We start from the raw sequence: 22,703 nt of genomic DNA, 5'->3' as shown, positions 1-22,703 counted from the left end.
CTTGATATAGCCTGCCTTTTTACTGTACAATGCAGGTCTGTATCTTGCCTTGATATAGCATGCCTTTTTACTTTACAATGCAGCTCTGTATCTTCCCCTGATATAGCATGCCTTTTTACTATACAATGCAGCTCTGTATCTTCCCCTGATATAGCATGCCTTTTTACTGTACAATGCAGCTCTGTATCTTCCCCTGATATAGCATGCGTTTTACTTTACAATGCAGCTCTGTATCTTCCCCTGATATAGCATGCCTTTTTACTGTACAATGCAGCTCTGTATCTTGCCTTGATATAGCATGCTTTTTACTTTACAATACAGCTCTGTATCTTCCCATGATATAGCATACCTTTTTACTATACAATGCAGCTCTGTATCTTCCCCTGATATAGCATGCTTTTTACTTTACAATACAGCTCTGTATCTTCCCCTGATATAGCCTGCCTTTTTACTGTACAATGCAGGTCTGTATCTTGCCTTGATATAGCATGCCTTTTTACTTTACAATGCAGCTCTGTATCTTCCCCTGATATAGCATGCCTTTTTACTATACAATGCAGCTCTGTATCTTCCCCTGATATAGCATGCCTTTTTACTGTACAATGCAGCTCTGTATCTTCCCCTGATATAGCATGCGTTTTACTTTACAATGCAGCTCTGTATCTTCCCCTGATATAGCATGCCTTTTTACTGTACAATGCAGCTCTGTATCTTGCCTTGATATAGCATGCTTTTTACTTTACAATACAGCTCTGTATCTTCCCATGATATAGCATGCCTTTTTACTGTACAATGCAGCTCTGTATCTTCCCTTGATATAGCATGCTTTTTACTTTACAATACAGCTCTGTATCTTCCCCTGATATAGCCTGCCTTTTTACTTTACAATGCAGCTCTGTATCTTCCCCTGATATAGCATGCTTTTTACTTTACAATACAGCTCTGTATCTTCCCCTGATATAGCCTGCTATTTTACTTTACAATGCAGCTCTGTATCTTCCCCTGATATAGCCTGCCTTTTTACTATACAATGCAGCTCTGTATCTTGCCTTGATATAGCATGCTTCTTACTATACAATGCAGCTCTGTATCTTCCCCTGATATAGCATGCTTTTTTACTTTACAATGCAGCTCTGTATCTTCCCTTGATATGGCATGCCTTTTTACTTTACAATGCAGCTCTGTATCTTCCCCTGATATAGCCTGCCTTTTTACTTTACAATGCAGCTCTGTATCTTCCCTTAATATGGCATGCCTTTTTACTATACAATGAAGCTCTGTATCTTCCCCTGATATAGCATGCCTTTTTACTATACAATGCAGCTCTGTATCTTCCCCTGATATAGCATGCCTTTTTACTATACAATGCAGCTCTGTATCTTCCCCTGATATAGCCTGCCTTTTTACTATACAATGCAGCTCTGTATCTTGCCTTGATATAGCCTGCCTTTTTACTTTACAATGCAGCTCTGTATCTTCCCCTGATATAGCATGCCTTTTTACTTTACAATGCAGCTCTGTATCTTCCCTTGATATAGCATGCCTTTTTACTTTACAATGCAGCTCTGTATCTTCCCCTGATATAGCCTGCCTTTTTACTTTACAATGCAGCTCTGTATCTTCCCCTGATATAGCATGCCTTTTTACTATACAATGCAGCTCTGTATCTTCCCCTGATATAGCCTGCCTTTTTACTTTACAATGCAGCTCTGTATCTTCCCCTGATATAGCATGCCTTTTTACTGTACAATGCAGCTCTGTATCTTGCCTTGATATAGCCTGCCTTTTTACTGTACAATGCAGCTCTGTATCTTGCCTTGATATAGCATGCCTTTTTACTTTACAATGCAGCTCTGTATCTTCCCCTGATATAGCATGCCTTTTTACTATACAATGCAGCTCTGTATCTTCCCCTGATATAGCATGCCTTTTTACTGTACAATGCAGCTCTGTATCTTCCCCTGATATAGCATGCGTTTTACTTTACAATGCAGCTCTGTATCTTCCCCTGATATAGCCTGCCTTTTTACTGTACAATGCAGCTCTGTATCTTGCCTTGATATAGCATGCTTTTTACTTTACAATACAGCTCTGTATCTTCCCATGATATAGCATACCTTTTTACTATACAATGCAGCTCTGTATCTTCCCCTGATATAGCCTGCCTTTTTACTGTACAATGCAGCTCTGTATCTTCCCTTGATATAGCATGCTTTTTACTTTACAATACAGCTCTGTATCTTCCCCTGATATAGCCTGCCTTTTTACTTTACAATGCAGCTCTGTATCTTCCCCTGATATAGCATGCTTTTTACTTTACAATACAGCTCTGTATCTTCCCCTGATATAGCCTGCTATTTTACTTTACAATGCAGCTCTGTATCTTCCCCTGATATAGCCTGCCTTTTTACTATACAATGCAGCTCTGTATCTTCCCCTGATATAGCCTGCCTTATTACTTTACAATGCAGCTCTGTATCTTCCCCTGATATAGCATGCTTTTTACTTTACAATACAGCTCTGTATCTTCCCCTGATATAGCCTGCTATTTTACTATACAATACAGCTCTGTATCTTCCCCTGATATAGCATGCCTTTTTACTTTACAATGCAGCTCTGTATCTTCCCCTGATATAGCCTGCATTTTTACTTTACAATGCAGCTCTGTATCTTGCCTTGATATCAGCCAATCAGATTGGGCTCGCATTCTATTGGCTGTTCCGATCAGCCAATAGAATGCAAGCTCAATCTGATTGGCTGATTGGATCAGCCAATCGGATTGAACTTGAATCTGATTGGCTGATTCCATCAGCCAATCAGATTTTTCCTACCTTAATTCCGATTGGCTGATAGAATCCTATCAGCCAATCGGAATTGAAGGGACGCCATCTTGGATGACGTCCCTTAAAGGAGCCTTCATTCGTCGGTAGTTCGTCGGGAAAGGAGGATGTTCCGCGTCGGCGGGATGAAGATTCCAGACCCGGCTTCGACGATGACCTCGCCCGGATAGAAGACTTCTTCAGCGCCTCTTGGAAGATGACCTCGCCCGGATGGAAGATTTCTTCAGCGCCGCTTGGAGGATCACTTCATCGGATGGAAGATTTCTTCAGCGCCCCTTGGAGGATAACTTCTGCCGGTCGGATGTCCTCTTCAGTTCCATCGGTGGCTCGGCTGAGTGAAGACAACTAAAGGTAGGATGATCTTCAGGGGATTAGTGTTAGGTTATTTTAAGGGGGGTTTGGGTTAGATTAGGGGTATGTGGGTGGTGGGTTTTAATGTTGGGGGGGGTTGTATTTTTCTTTTACAGGCAAAAGAGCTGAACTTTGGGGCATGCCCCCACAAAAGGCCCTTTTAAGGGCTGGTAAGGTAAAAGAGCTTTGAACTTTTTTAATGTAGAATAGGGTAGGGCATTTTTTTATTTTGGGGGGTTTGTTTTTTTATTAGGGGGCTTAGATTAGGTGTAATTAGCTTAAAATTGTTGTAATATGTTTTTAAATGTTTGTAACTTTTTTTTTTATTTTTTGTAACTTAGCTTTTTTTATTTTTTGTACTTTAGTTAGTTTATGTAATTGTATTTAATTGTAGTTATTTGTAGGTAGTTTAATTAATTAATTTAATGATAGTGTAGTGTTAGGTTTAATTGTAACTTAGGTTAGGATTTATTTTACAGGAAATTTTGTATTTCTTTTAGCTAGGTAGTTATTAAATAGTTAATAACTATTTAATAACTATTCTAACTAGCTAAAATAAATACAAAGTTACCTGTAAAATAAATATAAATCCTAAAATAGCTACAATGTAATTATTAATTACATTGTAGCTATCTTAGGGTTTATTTTACAGGTAAGTATTTAGTTTTAAATAGGAATAATTTATTAAAGTATAGTGTAGTGTTAGGTGTAATTGTAACTTAGGTTAGGATTTATTTTACAGGTAAATTTCTCTTTATTTTAGCTAGGTAGCTATTAAATAGTTAATAACTATTTAATAGCTATTGTACCTAGTTAAAATAAATTGAAAGGTACCTGTAAAATAAAAATAAATCCTAAGATAGCTACAATATAATTATTATTTATATTGTAGCTATATTAGAGTTTATTTTATAGGTAAGTATTTAGTTTTAAATAGGATTAACTTAGTTAATAATATAAATATGATTTAGATTTATTTAATTAATATTTAAGTTAGGGGGGTGTTAGGGTTAGTGTTAGACTTAGGTTTAGGGGTTAATAATTTTATTACAGTGGCGGCGGTGTAGTGGGGCGCAGGATAGGGGTTAATAAATTTATTATAGGTGCCGACGGTGTAGGGGGGGCAGGATAGGGGTTAATAAATTTAAGATAGGTTGCGGCGGGTTCAGGGAGCGGCGGTTTAGGGGTTAAACTATTTTTTTATTTGCGGCGAGGTGCGGGATCAGCAGGATAGGGGTTAATAACTTTATTACAGAGGGCGGCGGTATAGGGGGGGCAGGATAGGGGTTACTAGGTATAATGTAGGTGGCAGCGGCGTCCGGGAGCGGCGGTTTAGGGGTTAATACATAGTAACATAGTAACATAGTAGATAAGGTTGAAAAAAGACTGAAGTCCATCGAGTTCAACCTATACAAATCTAAAATACTTACAAAAAGCTCCAGTACATTTATAAGACTTGCGGCGGGGTCTAGGAGCGGCGGTTTAGGGGTTAATACATTTATAAGAGTTGCGGCAGGGTCTAGGAGCGGCGGTTTAGGGGTTAGTATCTTTATTTAGTTGCGGGGGGCTCCGGGGCGCCGGTATAGGGGGTAGAACAGTGCAGTTTAGTGTGAGTGCTTAGTGACAGGCTAGCAAGAAAGCTGTCAAACAGCCGAAGAGCAGAGAAATCGGATGAGTGATAACTCTCACAGTCCGCTGCTCATCGCCCCGCGGCTTTTTGACAGCTTTTTTTGATAACTTAGGCGTATTTTTTCAGGTCCGCGGCGGCGAAGGTAGGCGAGCTTAGGCGGGCGTATTGGGCCGGCGAAGCCAGAAAAGTAGACGGCTTGATAACTACCCCCCATAGTCTCAAGTCCTAGTTAACAAAAATATGATATATAGTCAAGATTAAACTATAGATAGGGCACAATCTGGGTAAACTAACCAATATCTTGTAGACATTATCATGCTTGGAAGCCTACACATATTTGGAGTATGATAGACTGCAGGCATAAAGTTGTCAGAATCATGTTGTTAGCTCCATAATAATGATATTATAACTAGCAATAAATAGAATAACCTGAACATTAGGTAAACAATTATGTTATGAGCTGCTTATTCTATTTTCTTTATTTTATGTTTAATCAAACTTTTCCTTTTCTTTTACTGAACTCTTCTCTGAAACGGCAGATATATTACTTCTGTATTTTCCAGCAATTCACTTATAACTTAATAACCTACGTATCTGCATTTTTCTAACAACTTGCTTCTAACCTAATAAGTTACACACACATATAAATTTGTTTTAGCTTTTTCTCATAAGATTGTTTTCTAACGCCTAGATTTAGAGTTCTGCGGCCAAAGGGGTGCGTTAGCTACGCATGCTTTTTTTCCCACGCACCTTTTAAATACCGCTGGTATTTAGAGTTCACAGAATGACTGGGTTTTCAGTGCGTTAGGCTCCAAAAAGGGAGCGTAGAGCATAATTTAACGCCACTGCAACTCTAGATACCAGCGGTGCTTACGGATGCGGCCAGCTTCAAAAACGTGCTCGTGCATGATTCCCCCATAGAAAACAATGGGGCCATTTGAGCTGAAAAAAACCCTGCAAAAAAGCTGCGTTCAGCTCCTAACGCAGCCCCATTGTTTTCTATGGGGAAACACTTCCTACGTCTGCACCTAACACTCTAACATGTACCCCGAGTCTAAACACCCCTAACCTTACACTTATTAACCCCTAATCTGCCGCCCCCGCTATCGCTGACCCCTGCATATTATTTTTAACCCCTAATCTGCCGCTCCGTACACCACCGCCACCTACATTATAGCTATGTACCCCTAATCTGCTGCCCCTAACACCGCCGACCCCTATATTATATTTATTAACCCCTAATCTGCCCCCCTCAACGTCGCCTCCACCTGCCTACACTTATTAACCCCTAATCTGCCGAGCGGACCGCACCGCTACTATAATAAAGTTATTAACCCCTAATCCGCCTCACTAACCCTATAATAAATAGTATTAACCCCTAATCTGCCCTCCCTAACATCGCCGACACCTAACTTCAATTATTAACCCCTAATCTGCCGACCGGAGCTCACCGCTATTCTAATAAATGTATTAACCCCTAAAGCTAAGTCTAACCCTAACACTAACACCCCCCTAAATTAAATATAATTTTAATCTAACGAAATTAATTAACTCTTATTAAATAAATTATTCCTATTTAAAGCTAAATACTTACCTGTAAAATAAATCCTAATATAGCTACAATATAAATTATAATTATATTATAGCTATTTTAGGATTAATATTTATTTTACAGGCAACTTTGTAATTATTTTAACCAGGTACAATAGCTATTAAATAGTTAAGAACTATTTAATAGTTACCTAGTTAAAATAATTACAAAATTACCTGTAAAATAAATACTAACCTAAGTTACAATTAAACCTAACACTATACTATCATTAAATTAATTAAATAAAATACCTACAATTACCTACAATTAAACCTAACACTACACTATCAATAAATAAATTAAATACAATTCCTACAAATAACTACAATGAAATAAACTAACTAAAGTACAAAAAATAAAAAAGAACTAAGTTACAAAAAATAAAAAAATATTTACAAACATAAGAAAAATATTACAACAATTTTAAACTAATTACACCTACTCTAAGCCCCCTAATAAAATAACAAAGACCCCCAAAATAAAAAATGCCCTACCCTATTCTAAATTACTAAAGTTCAAAGCTCTTTTACCTTACCAGCCCTGAACAGGGCCCTTTGCGGGGCATGCCCCAAGAAGTTCAGCTCTTTTGCCTGTAAAAAAAAACATACAATACCCCCCCCCCAACATTACAACCCACCACCCACATACCCCTAATCTAACCCAAACCCCCCTTAAATAAACCTAACACTAAGCCCCTGAAGATCATCCTACCTTGTCTTCACCTCACCAGGTATCACCGATCCGTCCTGGCTCCAAAATCTTCATCCAACCCAAGCGGGGGCTTGCGATCCATCATCCGGTGGCTGAAGAGGTCCAGAAGAGGCTCCAAAGTCTTCATCCTATCCGGGAAGAAGAGGCGATCCGGACCGGCAACCATCTTGATCCAAGCGGCATCTTCTATCTTCATCCGATGACGACCGGCTCCATCCTGAAGACCTCCACCGCGGACCCATCTTCTTCCGGCGACGTCCAACTGAAGAATGACGGTTCCTTTAAGGGACGTCATCCAAGATGGCGTCCCTCGAATTCCGATTGGCTGATAGGATTCTATCAGCCAATCGGAATTAAGGTAGGATTATTCTGATTGGCTGATGGAATCAGCCAATCAGAATCAAGATCAATCCGATTGGCTGATCCAATCAGCCAATCAGATTGAGCTCGCATTCTATTGGCTGTTCCGATCAGCCAATAGAATGCAAGCTCAATCTGATTGGCTGATTGGATCAGCCAATCGGATTGATCTTGATTCTGATTGGCTGATTCCATCAGCCAATCAGAATAATCCTACCTTAATTCCGATTGGCTGATAGAATCCTATCAGCCAATCGGAATTCGAGGGACGCCATCTTGGATGACGTCCCTTAAAGGAACCGTCATTCTTCAGTTGGACGTCGCCGGATGAAGATGGGTCCGCGGTGGAGGTCTTCAGGATGGAGCCGGTCCTCATCGGATGAAGATAGAAGATGCTGCTTGGAAGATGATGGTTGCCGGTCCGGATCGCCTCTTCTTCCCGGATAGGATGAAGACTTTGGAGCCTCTTCTGGACCTCTTCAGCCACCGGATGATGGATCGCCAGCCCCCGCTTGGGTTGGATGAAGATTTTGGAGCCAGGACCGATCGGTGATACCCGGTGAGGTGAAGACAAGGTAGGATGATCTTCAGGGGCTTAGTGTTAGGTTTATTTAAGGGGGGTTTGGGTTAGATTAGGGGTATGTGGGTGGTGGGTTGTAATGTTGGGGGGGGTATTGTATGTTTTTTTTTACAGGCAAAAGAGTTGAACTTCTTGGGGCATGCCCCGCAAAGGGCCCTGTTCAGGGCTGGTAAGGTAAAAGAGCTTTGAACTTTAGTAATTTAGAATAGGGTACGGCATTTTTTATTTTGGGGGTCTTTGTTATTTTATTAGGGGGCTTAGAGTAGGTGTAATTAGTTTAAAATTGTAATATTTTTCGTATGTTTGTAAATATTTTTTTATTTTTTGTAACTTAGTTCTTTTTTATTTTTTGTACTTTAGTTAGTTTATTTCATTGTAGTTATTTGTAGGTATTGTATTTAATTAATGTATTGATAGTGTAGTGTTAGGTTTAATTGTAGGTAATTGTAGGTATTTTATTTAATTAATTTAATGATAGTATAGTGTTAGGTTTAATTGTAACTTAGGTTAGGATTTATTTTACAGGTAATTTTGTAATTATTTTAACTATTTTAGCTATTAAATAGTTCTTAACTATTTAATAGCTATTGTACCTGGTTAAAATAAATACAAAGTTACCTGTAAAATAAATATTAATCCTAAAATAGCTATAATATAAATATAATTTATATTGTAGCTATATTAGGATTTATTTTTCAGGTAAGTATTTAGCTTTAAATAGGAATAATTTATTTAATAAGAGTTAATTAATTTCGATAGATTTAAATTATATTTAAGTTAGGGGGGTGTTAGTGTTAGGGTTAGACTTAGCTTTAGGGGTTAATACATTTATTAGAATAGCGGTGAGCTCCGGTCGGCCGATTAGGGGTTAATAATTGAAGTTAGGTGTCGGCGATGTTAGGGAGGGCAGATTAGGGGTTAATACTATTTATTATAGGGTTAGTGAGGCGGATTAGGGGTTAATAACTTTATTATGATAGCGGTGCGGTCCGCTCGGCAGATTAGGGGTTAATAAGTGTAGGCAGGTGGAGGCGACGTTTTGGGGGGCAGATTAGGGGTTAATAAATATAATATAGGGGTCGGCGGTGTTAGGGGCAGCAGATTAGGGGTACATAAGGATAATGTAAGTAGCGGCGGTTTACGGAGCGGCAGATTAGGGGTTAAAAATAATATGCAGGGGTCAGCGATAGCGGGGGCGGCAGATTAGGGGTTAATAAGTGTAAGGCTAGGGGTGTTTAGACTCGGGGTACATGTTAGGGTGTTAGGTGCAGACGTAGGAAGTGTTTCCCCATAGCAAACAATGGGGCTGCGTTAGGAGCTGAACGCGGCTTTTTTGCAGGTGTTAGGTTTTTTTTCAGCTCAAACAGCCCCATTGTTTCCTATGGGGGAATCGTGCACGAGCACGTTTTTGAGGCTGGCCGCGTCCGTAAGCAACTCTGGTATCGAGAGTTGAAGCTGCGTTAAATATGCTCTACGCTCCTTTTTTGGAGCCTAACGCAGCCTTTATGTGGACTCTCAATACCAGAGTTATTTTTATGGTGCGGCCAGAAAAAAGCCAGCGTTAGCTACGCGGGTCCTTACCGACAAAACTCTAAATCTAGCCGTTGGATTGTACAAAGCGGCTCACGCCCTATATGACACACAGAAATCAGTGGCCCAAAGGATTTTAACGGTTTTAAAATACTATTTACTTACTTAGAAAAGGTAAAATATATAAAGTGGCAAGGTTGACACCAGATTATTTGCCATAAATAGCGTTGGGCCAGGCTGAGAACTTGTCTCTCCTATGAAGGGGTTCACGTTCTGTATATATCCACACAGAAATGAGTGGCCCAAAGTATTTTGCCCTTTCAAAATACCAGTTAATTATTCAGAAAAGGTAAATGTATGAGATGACCACGTTGGCACAAGTTTGTTTGCTACAAAAAGGTTTGGGTCTGGCTGAAAAAAATGTTTATTCTATGAAGGGGCTCACTCCTTGTATATGAAGGGGCTCACTCCTTGTAAATATCCACACAGTAATGAGGGTAAAATATATGAGGTGACAAGGTTGTCACCAGTTTGTTTGCTTCAAAAAGCATTGGACCAGGGTGAGAACATGTTTATTCTATGGAGAGGTTCACGCCCTGTATATATCCACAAAGAAGTGAGTGGTCCAAACGATTTTAACCCTTTTAAAATACTAACTACTTATTCAGAAATTTAAAAATATATGAGATGGCAACGTTGGCACCAGTTTGTTTGCTACAAAAAGCGTTGTGCCAGGCTAAGAACATATTTATCCTATGAAGGAGCTCACTCCCTGTATATATCCACATAGTAAAGAGTGGCCCAAAGGATTTTAAGCCATTTGAAATACCAGTTATTTATTTAGAAAAGGTCAAATATATGAAGTGGCAAGGTTGGCAATAGTTTTTGTTGCCATAGAAACCATTGGGCCAGGCTGAAAACATGTTTATCCTATGAAGGGCTTCACGCTGTGTATGTATCCACGCAGAAATTAATGGCCCAAAGGATTTTAACCCTTTTAAAATACCAGTTACTTATTCAGAAAAGGTAAAATATATGAAGTGTATATCAATGAGATAGGTATAGAATCGCCTTATTCATCTTACTGCCTTATCTATAACCCATGCACTCATATTCCTTAGGGCAGTGCAGGGGGTGCCCTAGTGGTTGGTATACAGTGTAAACCCAAAGAAAAAAGAAAACCACTATTTGGCACACACTTAAACACATAGGTAGATCCACAGAAAGGGAACTTTTACTGTCAAATATTAAAATACAAATATTGGAGCATCTGGATTAAACACACACTACAATTGTCTATTTCAAAATAAGACAATAATCGTTAAGGCTCTAAGGCCTAGATTTGGAGTTCGGCGGTAAAAGGGCTGCTAACGCTCTGCGGGCTTTTTTCTGGCCGCACCATAAATTTAACTCTGGTATCGAGAGTTTAATCAAATGCTGCGTTAGGCTCCAAAAAAGGAGCGTAGAGCATTTTTACCGCAAATGCAACTCTCGATACCAGAGTTGCTTACGGACGCGGCCGGCCTCAAAAACGTGCTCGTGCACGATTCTCCCATAGGAAACAATGGGACTGTTTGAGCTGAAAAAAAACCTAACACCTGCAAAAAAGCAGCGTTCAGCTCCTAACGCAGCCCCATTGTTTCCTATGGGGAAACACTTCCTACGTCTGCACCTAACACCCTAACATGTACCCCGAGTCTAAACACCCCTAACCTTACACTTATTAACCCCTAATCTGCCGCCCCCGCTATCGCTGACATCTGCATTATATTATTAACCCCTAATCTGCCGCTCCGTAAACCGCCGCAACCTACGTTATCCCTATGTACCCCTAATCTGCTGCCCCTAACACCGCCGACCCCTATATTATATTTATTAACCCCTAATCTGCCCCCCTCAACGTCGCCGACACCTGCCTACACTTATTAACCCCTAATCTGCCGAGCGGACCTGAGCGCTACTATAATAAAGTTATTAACCCCTAATCCGCCTCACTAACCCTATCATAAATAGTATTAACCCCTAATCTGCCCTCCCTAACATCGCCGACACCTACCTTCAATTATTAACCCCTAATCTTCCGATCGGAGCTCACCGCTATTCTAATAAATGGATTAACCCCTAAAGCTAAGTCTAACCCTAACACTAACACCCCCCTAAGTTAAATATAATATTTATCTAACGAAATAAATTAACTCTTATTAAATAACTTATTCCTATTTAAAGCTAAATACTTACCTGTAAAATAAATCCTAATATAGCTACAATATAAATTATAATTATATTATAGCTATTTTAGGATTAATATTTATTTTACAGGCAACTTTGTAATTATTTTAACCAGGTACAATAGCTATTAAATAGTTAAGAACTATTTAATAGTTACCTAGTTAAAATAATTACAAAATTACCTGTAAAATAAATCCTAACCTAAGTTATAATTAAACCTAACACTACCCTATCAATAAAATAATTAAATAAACTACCTACAATTACCTACAATTAACCTAACACTACACTATCAATAAATTAATTAAACACAATTCCTACAAATAAATACAATTAAATAAACTAGCTAAAGTACAAAAAATAAAAAAGAACTAAGTTACAGAAAATAAAAAAATATTTACAAACATAATAAAAATATTACAACAATTTTAAACTAATTACACCTACTCTAAGCCCCCTAATAAAATAACAAAGCCCCCCAAAATAAAAAATTCCCTACCCTATTCTAAATTAAAAAAGTTACAAGCTCTTTTACCTTACCAGCCCTGAACAGGGCCCTTTGCGGGGCATGCCCCAAGAATTTCAGCTCTTTTGCCTGTAAAAAAAAACATACAATACCCCCCCCCCAACATTACAACCCACCACCCACATACCCCTAATCTAACCCAAACCCCCCTTAAATAAACCTAACACTAATCCCCTGAAGATCTTCCTACCTTGTCTTCACCATCCAGGTATCACCGATCCGTCCTGGCTCCAAGATCTTCATCCAACCCAAGCGGGGGTTGGCGATCCATAATCCGGTCCAGAAGAGGCTCCAAAGTCTTCCTCCTATCCGGCAAGAAGAGGACATCCGGACCGGCAAACATCTTCTCCAAGCGGCATCTTCGATCTTCTTCCATCCGGAGCGAAGCGGCAGGATCCTGAAGACATCCAGCGCGGAACATCCATCCGGACCGACGACTGAACGACGAATGACTGTTCCTTTAAGGGACGTCATCCAAGATGGCGTCCCTCGAATTCCGATTGGCTGATAGGATTCTATCAGCCAATCGGAATTAAGGTAGGAATTTTCTGATTGGCTGATGGAATCAGCCAATCAGAATCAAGTTCAATCCGATTGGCTGATCCAATCAGCCAATCAGATTGAGCTCGCATTCTATTGGCTGTTCCGATCAGCCAATAGAATGCGAGCTCAATCTGATTGGCTGATTGGATCGGCCAATCGGATTGAACTAGATTCTGATTGGCTGATTCCATCAGCCAATCAGAAAATTCCTACCTTAATTCCGATTGGCTGATAGAATCCTATCAGCCAATCGGAATTCGAGGGACGCCATCTTGGATGACGTCCCTTAAAGGAACAGTCATTCGTCGTTCAGTCGTCGGTCCGGATGGATGTTCCGCGCTGGATGTCTTCAGGATCCTGCCGCTTCGCTCCGGATGGAAGAAGATCGAAGATGCCGCTTGGAGAAGATGTTTGCCGGTCCGGATGTCCTCTTCTTGCCGGATAGGAGGAAGACTTTGGAGCCTCTTCTGGACCGGATTATGGATCACCAACCCCCGCTTGGGTTGGATGAAGATCTTGGAGCCAGGACGGATCGGTGATACCTGGATGGTGAAGACAAGGTAGGAAGATCTTCAGGGGCTTAGTGTTAGGTTTATTTAAGGGGGGTTTGGGTTAGATTAGGGGTATGTGGGTGGTGGGTTGTAATGTTGGGGGGGGGGTATTGTATGTTTTTTTTTACAGGCAAAAGAGCTGAAATTCTTGGGGCATGCCCCGCAAAGGGCCCTGTTCAGGGCTGGTAAGGTAAAAGAGCTTGTAACTTTTTTAATTTAGAATAGGGTAGGGAATTTTTTATTTTGGGGGGCTTTGTTATTTTATTAGGGGGCTTAGAGTAGGTGTAATTAGTTTAAAATTGTTGTAATATTTTTATTATGTTTGTAAATATTTTTTTATTTTCTGTAACTTAGTTCTTTTTTATTTTTTGTACTTTAGCTAGTTTATTTAATTGTATTTATTTGTAGGAATTGTGTTTAATTAATTTATTGATAGTGTAGTGTTAGGTTAATTGTAGGTAATTGTAGGTAGTTTATTTAATTATTTTATTGATAGGGTAGTGTTAGGTTTAATTATAACTTAGGTTAGGATTTATTTTACAGGTAAATTTGTTATTATTTTAACTAGGTAACTATTAAATAGTTCTTAACTATTTAATAGCTATTGTACCTGGTTAAAATAATTACAAAGTTGCCTGTAAAATAAATATTAATCCTAAAATAGCTATAATATAATTATAATTTATATTGTAGCTATATTAGGATTTATTTTACAGGTAAGTATTTAGCTTTAAATAGGAATAATTTATTTAATAAGAGTTAATTTATTTCGTTAGATGTAAATTATATTTAACTTAGGGGGGTGTTAGTGTTAGGGTTAGATTTAGCTTTAGGGGTTAATACATTTATTAGAATATCGGTGAGGTCCGCTCGGCAGATTAGGGGTTAATAATTGAAGGTAGCTGTCGGCGATGTTAGGGAGGGCAGATTAGGGGTTAATACTATTTATGATAGGGTTAGTGATGCGGATTAGGGGTTAATAACTTTATTATAGTAGCGCTCAGGTCCGCTCGGCAGATTAGGGGTTAATAAGTGTAGGCAGGTGTCGGCGACGTTGAGGGGGACAGATTAGGGGTTAATAAATATAATATAGGGGTCGGCGGTGTTAGGGGTAGCAGATTAGGGGTACATAGGGATAACGTAGGTGGCGGCGCTTTGCGGTCGGAAGATTAGGGGTTAATTATTTTAAGTAGCTGGCGGCGACGTTGTGGGGGGCAGGTTAGGGGTTAATAAATGTAATACAGGGGTCGGCGGGGTTAGGGGCAGCAGATTAGGGGTACATAAGTATAACGTAGGTGGCGGTCGGCAGATTAGGGGTTAAAAATTTAAATAGAGTGGCGGCGATGTGGGGGGACCTCGGTTTAGGGGTACATAGGTAGTTTATGGGTGTTAGTGTACTTTAGGGTACAGTAGTTAAGAGCCTTATAAACCGGCGTTAGCCAGAAAGCTCTTAACTCCTGCTATTTTCAGGCGGCTGGAATCTTGTCGTTAGAGCTCTAACGCTCACTTCAGAAACGACTCTAAATACCGGCGTTAGAAAGATCCCATTGAAAAGATAGGCTACGCAAATGGCGTAGGGGGATCTGCGGTATGGAAAAGTCGCGGCTGAAAAGTGAGCGTTAGACCCTTTAATCACTGACTCCAAATACCAGCGGGCGGCCAAAACCAGCGTTAGGAGCCTCTAACGCTGGTTTTGACGGCTACCGCCGAACTCCAAATCTAGGCCTAAGGTTGCAAAGTTAAGCAGATTCCAACACTGTCAGAGGCCCATTGTAAGATATCCAGATAGAAAAAGATCCCTAATAAACTACTGACTATGATTTGGTGCTACCCACATAGGTGGGTGAAGGGTGGGGCTTATCAGACTCTCTCTTGGTAGGCAGCTGCTTACAATTATTGTGCAAAAGATACGGCTTGCAGTGACGAAGGAATGACCAGAATTACCTGTATATCAATCACAGAGAGCACACAAATAAAGTATAACCATGTTCAGATTACTCACAGACAGGCGAACGCCTAACGCACGTTTCTCCTGGGCTTTTTTAGAGGCTCAACGATTTGACAGTAAAAGTTTTATTTTATTTATTTTTTTGCTCCCTTTCTGTCGGATCTACCTATGTGTTTAAGTGTGTGCCAAATAGGGGTTCTCTTTTTCTTTTTGGGGGGGATTACAAAATATATGAAGTGACAAGGTTGTCACCAATTTGTTTGCCATAAAGAGCGTTGGGCCAGGCTGTTAACGTCTGTTGTATGATGGGGTTCACACCCTGTATATATCCACATAAAAATGAGTGGCCCACAGGATTTTAACCCATTTAAAATATCAGTTACTCAAAATTGTGCCATGTTTGCCATCGGTTTATTGCAATATAAGATTATTATTTTTTATAAAATGTCAGTTTGTTTAGGTTTTTGGAAAGTGTATTATTTTATTTAAACTAACAATAACTGTAGATATCTTTATTTTACAAATTGTAATCAGTTGCAGAATAAGGAGCTGACTAAATAAGAAGACAACTTGTACATTTTGCAGCTTTCTTGTACTTACTGTTCATTCACAGTGGTTACCTTATAAATGACAGTCACAGTGATTACCTTATAAGTGACATTCACAGTGATTACCTTATAAGTGACAGTCACAGTGAGTACCTTATAAGTGACAGTCACAGTGAGTACCTTATAAATGACAGTCACAGTGATTACCTTATAAGTGACAGTCACAGTGATTACCTTATAAGTGACAGTCACAGTGAGTACCTTATAAATGACAGTCACAGTGGTTACCTTATAAGTGACAATCATAGTGATTATCTTATAAGTGACAGTCACAGTGGTTACCTTATAAGTGACAGTCACAGTGGTTACCTTATAAATGACACTCACAGTGATTACTTTATAAATGACAGTCACAGTGGTTACCTTATAAGTGACAGTCACAGTGATTACTTTATAAATGACAGTCACAGTGATTACTTTATAAATGACAGTCACAGTGGTTACCTTATAAGTGACAGTCACAGTGATTACTTTATAAATGACAGTCACAGTGGTTACCTTATAAATGACAGTCACAGTGATTACTTTATAAATGACAGTCACAGTGATTACCTTATAAATGACAGTCACAGTGGTTACCTTATAAATGAAAGTCACAGTGATTACTTTATAAATGACAGTCACAGTGATTACCTTATAAATTACAGTCACAGTGGTTACCTTATAAGTGACAGTCACAGTGATTACTTTATAAATGACAGTCACAGTGATTACCTTATAAATGACAGTCACAGTGGTTACTTTATAAATGACAGTCACAGTAGTTACTTTATAAATCACAATCACAGTGGTTACTTTATAAATGACAGTCACAGTGGTTACCTTATAAGTGACAGTCACAGTGGTTACCTTATAAATGACAGTCACAGTGGTTACCATATAAGTGACAGTCACAGTGATTACCTTATAAATGACAGTCACAGTGGTTACCTTATAAATGACAGTCACAGTGGTTACCTTATAAGTGACACTCACAGTGGTTACCATATAAATGACAGTCACAGTGGTTACCTTATAAATGACAGTCACAGTGGTTACCTTATAAATGACAGTCAGAGTGGTTACCATATAAATGACAGTCACCATATAAATGGTGGTGGTGGTGGTGGTTACCATATAAATATACATATCAATACATACCATATGGTTATAAAAATAAAAATAAAAAAAATAAGCCGTTATGGCTAAATAAAAATGTGTTAAAAGAAATTAGGAAAAAACGTAGGGCATTTAAATTATTAAAAGAAAATAGTACAGACTCAGCATACAATATTTATAAGGAATGTAACAAAGCATGCAAAAAAGCAATCAAATTAGCCAAAATTGAAAATGAAAAATTAATTGCCAAGGATTCTAAGTCTAACCCTAAAAGGTTCTTTAAGTACATAAATAGCAAAAAATCTAAGAAGGATAATATAGGTACATTAAAATGTGTGGAGGGTAGCATGATAAATAATGACAGGGAAAAGGCTGAGGTACTAAACCAGTTTTTTTCTTCAGTATACACAAGAGAGGAACCATTGAATGATACTTTGGAACAGAATAGAACATGCCAGTCCATACCACTAACTGGGTTTTGTTTAGAGGATATCAGGAAAAAACTAAAAAATATTAAGGTAAATAAAACTCCAGGCCCAGATGGAATACACCCAAGGGTGTTAAGTGAACTTAGCACTGTTATAGACAAACCTTTACTCTTAATTTTTCAAGACTCATTATCCTCAGGCATGGTACCCCAGGATTGGCGTAAAGCTGATGTGGTGCCACTCTTCAAAAAGGGAAGCAGGGATGATCCAGGAAGCTATAGACCAGTTAGTCTGACATCAATAGTGGGGAAGATATTTGAAGGGATTATAAGGGATTATATTGATGAGCATATTCGTGTAAACAAGATTATGAGTTCTAATCAGCATGGCTTTAGGAGAAATAGATCATGTCAAACTAATCTAATTAGATTCTACGAGGAAGTAAGTAAAAATATAGATAAAGGGGAATCAGTTGATGTGATATACTTAGATTTTGCAAAGGCATTTGATACAGTGCCACATGAGAGATTAATGCACAAAATTAAGGGACTGGGAATAGCTGAAAATGTTAGCTCATGGATAAATAACTGGATAAAAGATAGGGAGCAACGAGTAGCAGTAAATGGATCATACTCAGATTGGACAAAGGTAATCAGTGGCGTCCCCCAGGGATCAGTACTGGGCCCTGTTCTTTTTAATATTTTTATAAATGACTTGGAGCAAGGATTAAATAGCGACATCTCTATTTTTGCAGATGATACTAAGTTAAGTAAGGTCATTAGGTCAGAGCAGGATGAACTCTCTTTGCAAAGGGATTTGCTAAAATTAGAACTATGGGCAAGTGAATGGAAAATGAGATTTAATACGGAAAAATGTAAGGTTCTACATTTTGGAAGTAAAAATAAGCAGGCTATGTATTTTTTAAATGGGACAAGACTTAGCCAAACACAGGAGGAAAGGGATTTGGGAGTAGTAATAGATAACAAGCTAAAGATGAGTGCACAATGCAGGGCAGCGGCTTCAAAGGCTAATAAGATACTAGCATGTATTAAAAGAGGCATTGATTCAAGGGAGGAAAGCATAATTCTGTCATTATATAAAGCCCTGGTAAGACCTCACCTTGAGTTTGGAGTGCAGTTCTGGGGACCGATTGCTAAAAAAGATATTGCAGAACTAGAAAAAGTTCAGAGAAGGGCCACAAAGCTAATAAGGGGATTGGAGAAATTAACCTATGAGGAGAGGCTAGCCAAACTGGGTCTGTTCTCTTTAGAAAAAAGGCGCTTGAGAGGTGACATGATTACTTTATATAAATATATTCAAGGCCCATATACAGAGATGGCAGAAGCTCTTTTTATTCCAAGAAAATTGGTTCTGACAAGAGGTCATAATTTAAGGTTGGAGGAAAGGAGATTTAATCTCCTGCAACGGAAACGTTTTTTCACTGTAAGAGCAATAAAATTGTGGAACTCATTACCAAAGGAGGTAGTGAATGCCAATACCATAGATACATTTAAAAATAGTCTGGATAAATTTCTGTATATAAACAAAATTCATGGATATGATTGCTAGTATTAAATGGGTCACATTTTAATGGGGTTATTTAAGCTTAACTGGAGCTTTTTGTAAGTATTTTAGATTTGTATAGGTTGAACTCGATGGACTTCAGTCTTTTTTCAACCTTACCTACTATGTTACTATGTTACAGTAGTTACCTTATAAATGACAGTCACAGTGGTTACCTTATAAATGACAGTCACAGTGATTACCATATAAATGACAGTCACCGTGGTTACCTTATAAATGACAGTCACAGTGGTTACCTTATAAATGACAGTCACAGTGATTACCATATAAATGACAGGCACAGTGGTTACCATATAAATGACAGTCACAGTGGTTACCTTATAAATGACAGTCACAGTGATTACCATATAAATGACAGTCACAGTGGTTACCTTATAAATGACAGTCACAGTGATTACCTTATAAATGACAGTCACAGTGATTACCTTATAAATGACAGTGACAGTAGTTACCTTATAAATGACAGTCACAGTGGTTACTTTATAAATGACAGTCACAGTGATTACTTTATAAATGACAGTCACAGTGGTTACTTTATAAATGACAATCAGCATAAACCACTGTGAATGAACATTAAGAACAAGAAAGCTGCAAAATGTTTCGTTTTCAGAATGATTGTCTATAGGTTGTTTGTTACATTAAAGTTGATTAAAAAAAAAAAAAAGAAGCTTTGTGTGGAGGTCACATGTTTCCTGTCTAGAGTCAGTGGAGGTCACATGTTTCCTGTGTAGAGTCAGTGGAGGTCACATGTTTCCTGTCTAGAGTCAGTGGAGGTCACATGTTTCCTGCCTAGAGTCAGTGGAGGTCACATGTTTCCTGTCTAGAGTCAGTGGAGGTCACATGTTTCCTGTCTAGAGTCAGTGGAGGTCACATGTTTCCTGTCTAGAGTCAGTGGAGGTCACATGTTTCCTGTCTAGATTGGTGCTCCAGTCTGCAGCCAGACATCTTTGGAAAAAGGAGCTGCGTTAGTTCTTCCCTCCCCCCCATCAGGATAGTTTGTACTTTCAAAGATCACTGAAAGTACTAAAGAATAACAGAATTTCAGTTCCATTTCCTGCTGCAGGATACAAGCATGGCTTCTGCTGGTCTGAGACAGGAGCTGACCTGCACCATCTGCCTGAGCATTTATACAGATCCTGTAACTCTGAGATGTGGCCATAACTTCTGCCTGGGCTGTATTGAGAATTTGATGGGTACCCAGGAGGAGTCTGGGGTTTATACCTGTCCTGAGTGCAGAAAGAGATTTACTAATAGACCTGGGCTGCAGAGGAACCGGAAGCTCCGTAATATAGTAGAATGTTTCAGCCCGAGTCATCAAGGAACAGAGTCTAATATCTTCTGCACTTACTGTATTCACTCTCCTGTACCTGCTACTAAATCCTGTCTGCTGTGTGAGGCTTCTCTGTGTGATACCCATCTGATTGTACACAGCAAGTCTGAGGAACACGTCCTAACTGAACCCACCACTTCCTGGGGTAACAGAAAATGCTACAAACACAAGAAGCTCCTGGAATATTACTGCACTGAGGATGCTGCCTGTATCTGTGTGTCCTGCTCCCTGGCCGGAGAGCACAGGGGACACCAGGTGGAGCTGCTGAATGAGGCTTCTGAGAAGAAGAAAAAGAGACTGAGAGATGTTCTGCAGAAACTGACAACAAAGAGAGAGAAGTCTGAGAAAAGAGTCCAGACTCTGCAGGAACACAGGAGAGGGGTGCAAGAGAAAGCAGCTGATGTAACAGAGCATCTCACTGTTCTGATTAGGGGCGTCAAAAAACATCTGGAAGACCTAGAGAAGCGACTCCTGAGTGACATCACCCGGCAGCAGGAGCAGGTTTTACTCACAATCTCTAATCTGATCCAGCAGCTGGAAAAAGAGAAGGACGAGCTGACCAGGAAGATGTGTCAAATCGAGGAGCTGTGCAACATGACTGACCCATTAACTGTCCTACAGGAACAGGAATCACACAGAGATGACTTTTGTGGTGCTGAGAAGGGAGATAATGAGGTCACACAGAGAGGTGATAAACAGGTCCCTGCTGTGGTGGATTTGGATGAGGTTCTGATCTCAGTGACCTTATACAATGGTTTCGCTGATATTGTGACTGATTTAAAGAGAGAGATCTATATGCAGGAGACATCAGACATATTACCGGATATAGACACAGCTCACAATAATGTTATTGTATCAGGTGACCTGGAAACTGTATCCTGGTCACGAATAAACCAGCAGAGACCAGAAATACCAGAGAGATTTACATATACTCCTCAAGTATTAAGCACCGGGAGCTTTTCCTCAGGACGACATTGCTGGGAAGTGCAGATAAGTGAATCAGGACTCTGGCGTGTAGGGGTCTGTTATCCCAGTATGGGGAGGGGAGGACGTCAGTCTATTATTGGAAATAATAACAAGTCTTGGTGTTTGTGTCAGTTTAATAAAAATCTTTCAGTGAGACATAACACAATACGCACCTCATTACAACCCCCTCTATCATGTGACACAGTAGGAATACTGCTGGACTATGAGGCTGGGTGTCTGACCTTTTATGAGCTGAGTGACCCGATCAGACACTTACACACTGTCACTACCACCTTCACTGAGCCTCTTCATGCTGCATTCTGGGTAAGAGCTAGTACCTGGGTGAGAATTCTGCACTAGATACACTGCCCATAATAATAATGCTGCTGCCTTATAGCCAGTGATGTTTGTGTATTGTGCGTATTCTCTGTGAACTGGATGTGAAATAAAATATTTGTGCATAAAAGTCTGGTCTCCTTATATTATATATATAGCTGTATATATGGTACCTACATATGCTGCAGCACAGTACAGAGAGGGGATCACACAGTAATTACAGTCACATAATATAAAATAAATATCTGTATGAAAGTCTGGTCTCCTTATATTATTATATATAGCTGTATATATGGTACCTACATATGCTGCAGCGCAGTACAGAGAGGGGATCACACAGTAATTACTGTCACATAATATAAAATAAATATCTGTGTATGAGAGTCTGGTCTCCTTATATTATATATATATATAGCTGTATATATGGTACCTACATATGCTGCAGCACAGTACAGAGAGGGGATCACACAGTAATTACTGTCACATAATATAAAATAAATAGCTGTGTATAAGAGTCTGGTCTCCTTATATTATATATATAGCTGTATATATGGTACCTACATATGCTGCAGCGCAGTATAGAGAGGGGATCACACAGTAATTACTGTCACATAATATAAAATAAATATCTGTGTATGAGAGTCTGGTCTCCTTATATTATATATATAGCTGTATATATGGTACCTACATATGCTGCAGCACAGTACAGAGAGGGGATCACACAGTAATTACTGTCACATAATATAAAATAAATATCTGTGTATGAGATTCTGGTCTCCTTATATTATATATGTAGCTGTATATATGATACCTACATATGCTGCAGCGCAATACAAAGAGGGGATCATACAGTAATTACTGTCACATAATATAAAATAAATATCTGTGTATGAGAGTCTGGTCTCCTTATATAATATATATATATAGCTGTATATATGGTACCTACGTATGCTGCAGCACAGT

At 39.1% G+C, this 22,703-nt stretch overlaps 1 protein-coding gene across 1 annotated transcript; it reads left to right on the top strand.

The window, feature by feature from the left end:
• The first annotated feature begins 20,037 nt into the window (after nt 1-20,037).
• LOC128635669 (E3 ubiquitin/ISG15 ligase TRIM25-like) lies at nt 20,038-21,870 on the top strand. The gene has a single exon (XM_053688774.1). The coding sequence runs from the start codon at nt 20,181-20,183 to the stop codon at nt 21,762-21,764; it is 1,584 nt and encodes a 527-aa protein (XP_053544749.1). The 5' UTR covers nt 20,038-20,180; the 3' UTR covers nt 21,765-21,870.
• The last annotated feature ends 833 nt before the right edge of the window (nt 21,871-22,703 follow it).

Source organism: Bombina bombina, chromosome 7 (genome assembly GCF_027579735.1).
Source record: "Bombina bombina isolate aBomBom1 chromosome 7, aBomBom1.pri, whole genome shotgun sequence".
NCBI classification, from domain to species: Eukaryota; Metazoa; Chordata; class Amphibia; order Anura; family Bombinatoridae; genus Bombina; species Bombina bombina.
Note: the sequence above shows the minus strand (reverse complement) of the source record. Positions and strands in the feature narration are given on the sequence as shown.